This window comes from Eumetopias jubatus, unplaced genomic scaffold, assembly GCF_037043125.1.
Source record: "Eumetopias jubatus isolate StellerSeaLion01/CBP00866 unplaced genomic scaffold, mEumJub1_p1.0 scaffold_17, whole genome shotgun sequence".
Taxonomy (NCBI): Eukaryota; Metazoa; Chordata; class Mammalia; order Carnivora; family Otariidae; genus Eumetopias; species Eumetopias jubatus.
Genome location: NW_028274823.1, coordinates 40,340,547 through 40,349,478, shown reverse-complemented (window position 1 = coordinate 40,349,478; position 8,932 = coordinate 40,340,547). Strand labels below are relative to the sequence as shown.

At 37.2% G+C, this 8,932-nt stretch overlaps 1 protein-coding gene across 1 annotated transcript; it reads left to right on the top strand.

Annotated features, from left to right (window-relative positions):
* Window positions 1–2,604: 2,604 nt before the first annotated feature.
* On the top strand, window positions 2,605–3,561 carry LOC114205490 (olfactory receptor 6C75-like). The gene has a single exon (XM_028099003.1). The coding sequence runs from the start codon at window positions 2,605–2,607 to the stop codon at window positions 3,559–3,561; it is 957 nt and encodes a 318-aa protein (XP_027954804.1).
* The last annotated feature ends 5,371 nt before the right edge of the window (window positions 3,562–8,932 follow it).

The window sequence follows — 8,932 nt, the reverse complement described above, 5'->3', positions numbered from 1 at the left end:
CTTGTAATTGCTCATTGAAGCATTTTTGTGATGGCTACTTCAAACTCTGTCAAATAATTCTAATATCTCTGTCATCTTGATGGTGTCCATTAATTGTCTTTTTTTCATTCAAGTTGAGCTCTTCCTTGTTCTTGGTATGACAAGTTATTATCAACTGAAACCTGGGCATTTAGCTTTTGTTTAAATTTTGTGTTTTATCTGGTGTTCTTTGGCACTGCTCTGAGACAGTAAGGGAGAGCTTTACTTTATTGGCATAGGCGGGGCTCCAAATTCCCCACTTGATCTTTCAACTCCACCTTAGTAGCATTATGAAGTTGGGACTTTATAAAATCTGGGAGGATTATATGTACTCTATCTTTGAAGATTTTCATGGAGGACAATGGACATTTGGAAGTCCATATTATTATGTTTGCATATGTAATGGAAGGGTAGCTATGATTTTTGTATTATAATTTTCTGTTTCCAACAGTGCCCAATTAGTAACCACCAGGGATCCTAGAGGGACATTGATCTCTAAATAGCTTTGTTCTATATTCTAATGAGGTCTGGTGTGTCTGGGGTTTGCCCCCTGGTCCTGGTGGATCCTGTTTGTGGTGTCAAGAGACTCCAATGCTAAGAATATGATGGGAAAAATAAATTTCACTTTTATCTCAGCTTCCAATGACATGTGTATTCTCCTCAACCTAGAGAAGTCAGGAAATGGAAATGCATTTTACCTGCCCTGGAATGCATTTAAGAAGAATACCATTAGAAGGGACCAGTTTGAGTGAGGAGGCTAATGTCTTCCACCATGACCTGGAGCATTTGCCAGCAAGCAGGGTCTCCTGCTGGTGGTGGCTAATGCAGAAGCAGAATGGGAGTTTGGGGAACCTGGAGCCTGCAAGGAAGGTATAAAAGCTTTTTGGGATTCCAAGTTAACTTACTCTCAGATTCCAGTAGAGCGCTGGGGACTGCATGTATGTGCTCTCCTTTCTTTCCCAGGATTTCATCAGGCCAGATTGCCATGAAACTTTCACTTTCATTTACCCCAGTTTTGGAAAGTTCTGAGTTCATATGAAGAAGCTGCTTAGCAGTCATGATGCACATTTTGAACCTTTCCCTAAGACAAATTAGGGTCACTTCAAATGCACGTGCTTCTTTCTCTCTCCCTCCCACCCTCCCTCCTTCCCTCTCCCTCTCTCTCTCTTTCACACACACACACATTTCTAAGTGCCTAGACCAGCATTTTGGTTTGTTGAAAGAGTGAAAGAGGGAGACTGAGTTCTGCTTATTGTGAGCTACATCTGGGTGAGTACATGGCCGTAGTGTGATTGGATTATTTTGCTGTTCATTTATTGTAAATTGAAACGGAGTCTGTTCCTTTTCAAGCTGATTTAATATACTTAAAAGAGTGGGGTTTGACTAAGTCAGACAGCTAGTTCAGAGATCTGAGATGAACACTAGTTGACCAGAGTGACAAAGGCTCAATAGAGAAGTTTATGGATTTAAAGGGTAGCAGAGAATATTTTATTTAGGTGGACAATAGAAGAGAGAATGAATCAGAAAATAATTGCCAGAGTCAAGGCATGCAATTTCTCTTTCTATCCTCAGGCTAGTATCCCCTCATTGTGTGGACTAAAAGGGTCAGAAGATAGAGATTCTCCCTTAGATGGACTACTTAGCACAGGAGGAAAGGAAAACTCTCCTCTCTTACTGACTAGTCTCAAGCTCTGTAGGAAAATGGCCTGACCTGTGTCTCTGACAATATAGTTAGAGTCCATCTGCTACTATAATACTTGCACTTTAGAGGGATGCACCTGGAACCAAAGGAAGTTTTCCTACAGGTGATGTTATGACTTCAAATATGGATGACAAATCCTAAGGACATAATGGGGGACTATTTTTTTGTGGGATGATCTACTCATGACAGTGTTTTTTTTTTTTTAAGACTACAATTTTCCTTTTACAATATTTACCCTGTGAATGCATGATGTGAATGGTACCTTATCAATAATGATCAGATATATAACTAAGAGAAGGATTTTTTTTCTGTCAATAGACTATAGAAAAATAACTAACACTATTAAAATTACATTATTCTTTATGAAAAACTCATAGCAAATGCACAGTTCTTTTTTAACATTTAACATAAATATATTCATAATATATAATATATATATTATATATATATAATAAATAAAAATTTATTAATAAAGTGCAAAAATTAGACATAAAATATGTTTAAAATAGTAGAAAAATCCAATCATCATGCCTATACTATTTTAGTTTTTAGTAATTTTTTTCCATTCTTAAAAAATTTTTTTAATTAAAGTATAGTTGACACACAATGTTATGTTAGTTTCAGGTATACAATATAGTGATTCAGCAACTCTACATGTTATGCTATGCTCACCACAAGTGTAGCAACTGTCACCATACAACACTATTACAATACCATTGATTGTATTTCCTATGCTATACCTTTCATCCCTGTGACTTATTCATTCTGGAAGCCTGTACCTCCCACTCCACCCATTTGCCTACACTGTTTTATGTGTTTAATAAAATAAAGTTCTTCATTCTTCAGTCATGATACTCTACAACATAGCTCATAGAATTGAAGAAATGGAAAAGTCAGTGATGGAAGATGCAAGAAACCAGACAGAAGTTCAGGAATTCACCCTGGAGGGGTTTCCTAGTGTCCAGCACCTTGGAAAGGTTCTCTTCCTGGTGCATCTGCTGGCATACCTGGCCTCCATCATGGGAAACATACTCATAATCACCATTACCTGGGCTGACCATCACCTCCAGACACCCATGTACTTCTTCCTCAGCAGTTTCTCCTTTTTTGAATGCTGTTTTATAACCACTGTTATTCCAAAATTGCTGGTTATCTTTCTGTCAGGGAGGCAATCAATTTCCTTTGCTGCCTGCTTCACACAAGCCTTTGTCTTTCTTTTCCTGGGAACAACTGTTTTCTTCCTTATGGCTGTATTATCCCTAGATCGGTACTTGGCCATTTGCAAACCTCTGTATTACCCAACCATCATGAACCCAAGGATGTGTTTCCTTCTAGTCACTGCCTGTTTAGCTTTGGGATTCAACCTCATGGTGGTTCCAGTTATAATGCTTTCCCAGTCATCTTTCTGTGGCCCCCATGTCATCCCTCACTTCTTTTGTGATTTTGGGCCCCTGATTCATCTCTCTTGTTCTGATACCAGATCTACTGAAATGTTGGCCTTTGTCCTTGCTTTGATTATCCTTTTGACATCCCTTATCATAACCATCATTGCCTACAGCAACATAGTAGTCACAATCATGCGACTTCCATCAGCCAAGGAGCAACAGAAAGCTTTCTCTACCTGTTCATCTCACCTCATAGTCCTCTCTCTGATGTATGGCAGCTGTGTCTTTATATATGTGAAACCGAAGCAAAGGAACAGGCTGGACTCCAACAGGGAGGCTGCCCTTGTGAACACGGTGGTGACCCCACTGCTCAACCCTATCATCTATACACTACGGAACAAGCAGGTCCACCAGGCTCTGAGGGATGCTCTGTTCAGGATTAGATTGCAGAAATAGATCCACAGACTGTCAGAAGGAGAATGCCCCTTTTACATCTAATTCAGTCTCCCTCCTATTTCTGGAATCTCCTATATAGACTTGCAAATGTGTTTTTAGAGATTCTGCTTGTTTATTCTTAGAATAGGGGCCAATTTATCTTATAATAATCCAATATACTCCACTACTTGAAAGCTCTAACATTCTTCTTTATAGTGAGATGAAATTATCTTCCCAGATTTGTTCACTAGTTTTAGCTCAATAGGATTCAACAAATTTTAATGAACAGGCTCATATACATGATTCTGTTTGATGCATGTGGAATCTCAAAGTAAGAAAGGTCTGTTTTCAAGTATCTACTTGCGGTAAGTGCATGGGGATGAAAAATGAAATTCACAAGAATTAAGAATATCAAACTGGTTCAAGGATAGATGCAACATGGTCACTATTGATTTTTGAAGGACACGTATATACATAACTGTCATGATATTAGTAACATTATTTGAAATGACTCAATGCAATTGTTTTCAATGGTGCATAGTTTTTTTTTAATTTTTTTATTGTTATGTTAATCACCATATATTACATCATTTGTTTTGGTATAGTGTTCCATGATTCATTGTTTGTTCATAACACCCAGTGCTCCATGCAGAATGTGCCCTCTTTAATACCCATCACCACGCTAACCCATCCCCCTACCCTCCTCCCCTCTAGAACCCTCAGTTTTTTTTCAGAGTCCATCATCTCTCATGGTTCATCTCCCCCTCTGACTTACTCCCCTTCATTCTTCCTCCCCTGCTATCTTCTTTTTCTTTTTTCTTAAAATATGTTGCGTTATTTGTTTCAGAAGTACAGATCTGTGATTCAACAGTCTTGCACAATTGACAGCACTCACCGTAGCATATACCCTCCCCAATGTCTATCACCCAGCCACCCCATCCCTCCCACCCCCAACCACTCCAGTAACTGGTGCATAGTTTTTATATAAATATAATATAAATCTTTATAATTCTAGTTCTCACTGTAATGAAGACACATAAGTGTCTCTAATTGAAATCAAAAGTTCCCATTGGTTTTACTGGTTTGCCAGGTTGATTTCAGTAGTAAAGACCTGATGATGAGTACCACAGGAAAGGAAGCATTAGAAGTTCTGGAACAAGGAATTAAGTAGTTAAGATTGTCTCCCTACTACAGGAAATTTAAAGGAACTGGGATGAGGTAGAAAAGAGGTAGAATTCAGAGGTAGAAAAGAGTCTAATGGTGACTGTAGAGTTTTTCCAAATAAATCTATAAACAAGTATATTTGTGGAACAAGAGGTTTGATGTGATAATCTCTGGGTGTCCATTGTTAGTACTAGTGTGAAATGACTATTGCTACCAAACATGACATGGGGACACACTGTAATAGAAATACAATTTGAGCCTAGAAGGGAGAAAATGATCAGATGTTTTTGTTTGTTTTAGTACTTTGTGTGTGTATGTGTGTGTGTGTGTGTGTGTGTGTGTGTGTGTGTGTTCCTACATGGACATTTTTTTTTTAATTTAAATTCAAGTTAGTTAACACATAGTGTATTATTAGTTTTGGGGTAGAATTTAGTGATTCATCAGTTGCATATAACACCCAATGCTCATTACATCAAGTACCCTCCTTAATGCCCATTACCCAATTACCCGATCCCCCGCCCACCTCCCCTCCAGCAACCCTCAGTTTTTTCCCCTATAGTAAGAGTCTCTTATGGTTTGCCTCTCTCTGTTTTGTGTGTCTGTTGTCTATGTATATGTCTTCTTTGGAAAAATGTCTATTCAGGCCCTCCATGCATTTTTAAATCAGATTATTTGAATTTTGGGGGTGTTTAAGTTTTTTAAAAATATATTTTGGATATTAACCCCTTATTGGCTATATCATTTATGAATATTTTCTACTCAGTAGTTTGCCTTTTTGTTTTTTGATGGTTTCCTTCACTGTGCAAATGATGGGATATTTTAATGGAGTAATTACAGCTGTAATTTAGTTATTCAAGACTTTCATAGGAAAGGATGGATTTGGACACAAAACAGTATAGAAAAATCCTGGAGCTGGTGTTTTGTTGGCATGGTTGGTTAATGGCCACTATCATGCTTTGCTCTGACTGTATTATTCTGTGATTGCAAGGATAATAACTGTGTTTTGAAGATTTCTGGCACACAATTTTGTAAGAATTTGAAGAATATATTTTATTCAACTAACAGAACATTATGTATATGTAAAGATTTCCATGTATTTTTTTTGCATAGGCTTATCTCTTTTTCTGACATTTGGGATATTCCCTTTACTCAAGGTATCACATTCAACGATTTTCCCAGAATGAACAATGAAAAGTGCAGTTCTTGGCAGCAGGGTCTCCCTACAGGAGTGCACACAGCAATGGAGACTGGTGATGGCATTTGGACTGGGGTATGCAGGTGCACAGCTGTGGGGGCTGCCTGAAGGTGAGCCCAGTGGTGCAAGCTAGTGACAGGAATCGGGGCCAAATCTGGGGCCACACAGCTAATCCAAGATATATAAAGAACTCATACAAATCAATAATAAACACATTCTAATGGGCAAATGACCTGAATAGACATTTTTTCCAAAGAAGACATACAAATGACCAGTAGGTATATGAAAAAATGCTCAAAATCATTAATCATCAGAGAAATACAAATCAAAACCACAATGAGATATTATCTCACTCTTAGGCTAGGTTAGAATGGCTATTATCAAAAAAATTAAAGGACAAGAAGTATTGGTGAGGATGTGTAAAAAAGGGAACCTTTGTACATTGTTGATGTGAAACTAAACTGGTGCAGTCACTATGGAAAATAATATGGAGGTTCCTCAAAGAATTAAAATAGGAAGCAACCCAAGTGTTGCTCTATAGATGAATGGATAAAGAAGATGTGATATATCATATATCACATAGCACAAATACACATATACACATACACAAAATGGAATACTCAGCTACAAAAAAATGAAATCTTGTCATTTGAGGCAGCATGGATGATGTAGGGGGTAGAATTTAGTGATTCATCAGCTGCATATAACACCCAGTTCCCATTACATCAAGTGCCCTCCTTAATATTCATCATGCAGTTATGGGGAGGTATAATGCTAAGTGAAATGAGTCATTCAAAGAAAGATAGATACCATATGATTTCATTTATATGTGGAATTTAAGAAACAAAACAAATGAACAAAGAAAAAAACAAAAAACCCCAGACTTTTAAATATGGAGAACAAACTGGTGATTGCTGGAGGGGAGGTGGATGTGGGGGTGGGTGAAATAGGTGAAGGGGATTAAGATTACATTTTCATGATGAACACTGGGTGATGTATAGAATTATCAAATCACTATATTGTACACCTGAAACTAACATAACACTGTATAACAATTATACTTGACTAAAAAATGGTTTAAAAAGTTGGATATAAAAAAATAGAACTACCATATGATCCAACAATCCTACTTCTGGGTATATGTCCAAAGGAGTTGAAGTGAAGATACTGAAGAGGTGTCTGTACTCCCAGGTTCACTGCAGCGTTATTCACTATACCCAAGATATAGAAACAACACAAGTGTCCATTGATGGATGAATGGATAAAGAAAATGTGGTATATACATAATGGACTATTACTGAGCCTTAAAAAAAGGAAATCCTAAAATATGTGACAACATGGATGAACCTGGCAGACATTGTACTATGTAAAATAAGTCAGACACAGAAAGACAAATACTACATGATCTCATTTTTTTAAAATTTTTAAAAAATATTTTATTTATTTATTTGACATAGAGAGAGAGAGAGACAGAGTGAGCACAAGCAGGGGGAGTGGCAGGCAGAGGCAGAGGGAGAAGCAGGCTCCCCACAGAGAAGGGGGAGCCCAATGCAGGACTCGATCCCGGGACTCCGGGATCATGACCTGAGCCGAAGGCAGTGGCTTAACCAACTGAGCCACCCAGGCACCCCATGATCTCATTTTTTGAGGAATTCAGAATATTCAAACTCCTAGGACTAGAGAGTATAGTAGTGGCTACTAGGGGCTGGGGTGATACAGAGAGGGACAAGTATCAATATATACCAAATTTCAGTACTGCGAGGTAAATAAGTTCTAGAGATCTATGGTACAACATAAGGTCTGTTGTTATAAGACCATATTTTATAGTTAAAAATTTGCTAAGAGTGTAGATCTTACTTATGTTAAGTGTTCTTACCACAAAAGAAAACAAAAATGAAGGTGTTGGAGGAAACTTTTGGAGGCGATGTGTATGTTTATGGCCTCAACTATGAGGATGGTTTCATGAGTGTATACTTATCTTTAATCTCATCAAGTTCTATACATCAAATGTGCACAGCTTTCTGTATGTCAATCATAACTGAATAAAGTGGTTTTAAAAAAGAAAATTGCACTTCTTTGAGTCAGAATTTTACTGGATAATTTTAATAGATGGGATGAATAGAATATTAGACATTGCAGATGAAAGATTAGCAAATTTGAAGATATAGAAACTTAAAAAAACACAAAGAAAAAAATAATCCACCTAAAATCAAAAAGAGCATCAGTGAAGTATGGGACAACTTTAGGTAATCCAACATGCATATAATTGGATTTCTGAAGAAGTTTATGTGTGGAGGGGAATGACAAAAAAAGATTCAAGGAAACGATGGCCAAAATTTTCCAGATTTTATGAAAACAGAACCAAAAATCTCTGTAAAACCCAAGCATTAGAAGAAAAATGAAAAAATCTACACCAAGGCACATAATAAATTGCTCAAAACCAGTGATAAACAGAAAATCTTAAAAGCAGCCAGAAGGAAAAATTACATGTTTTATATTGAGGAACAAAGATAAAGATAACATAGAATCCTCTTTGGAAAGATGTCCATCGACAGGTGAGTGGATTAAGAAGATGTGTGTGTGTGTATATATATATATACACACACGTATATAATATATACAATGGAATATTACTCAGCCATCAGAAAGGATGAAATCTTACTATTTACAAGGACATGAATGGACCTGGAGGGTATTAGGTTAAGTGAAATAAGTCAACCAGAGAAAGACAACTATCATATGGTTTCACTCATATGTGGAATTTAAGAAACAAAACAGGATCATAGAGAAAGGGAAGGAAAAATAAGATAAAATCAGAGAGGGAGAAAAACCATAAGAGACTCTTAACTATAGAGAACAAACTGAGGGTTTCTGGAGGGGAGGTGGGTGGGGGGATGGGGTAATTGAGTGATGGGCATTAAGGGGGACACACGGTGTAATGAGCACTGGGTGTTATAGGCAACTGATGAATAACTGAACTCTACATCTGAAACTAATGATACACTATATGTTAACTAATTGAATTTAAATAAA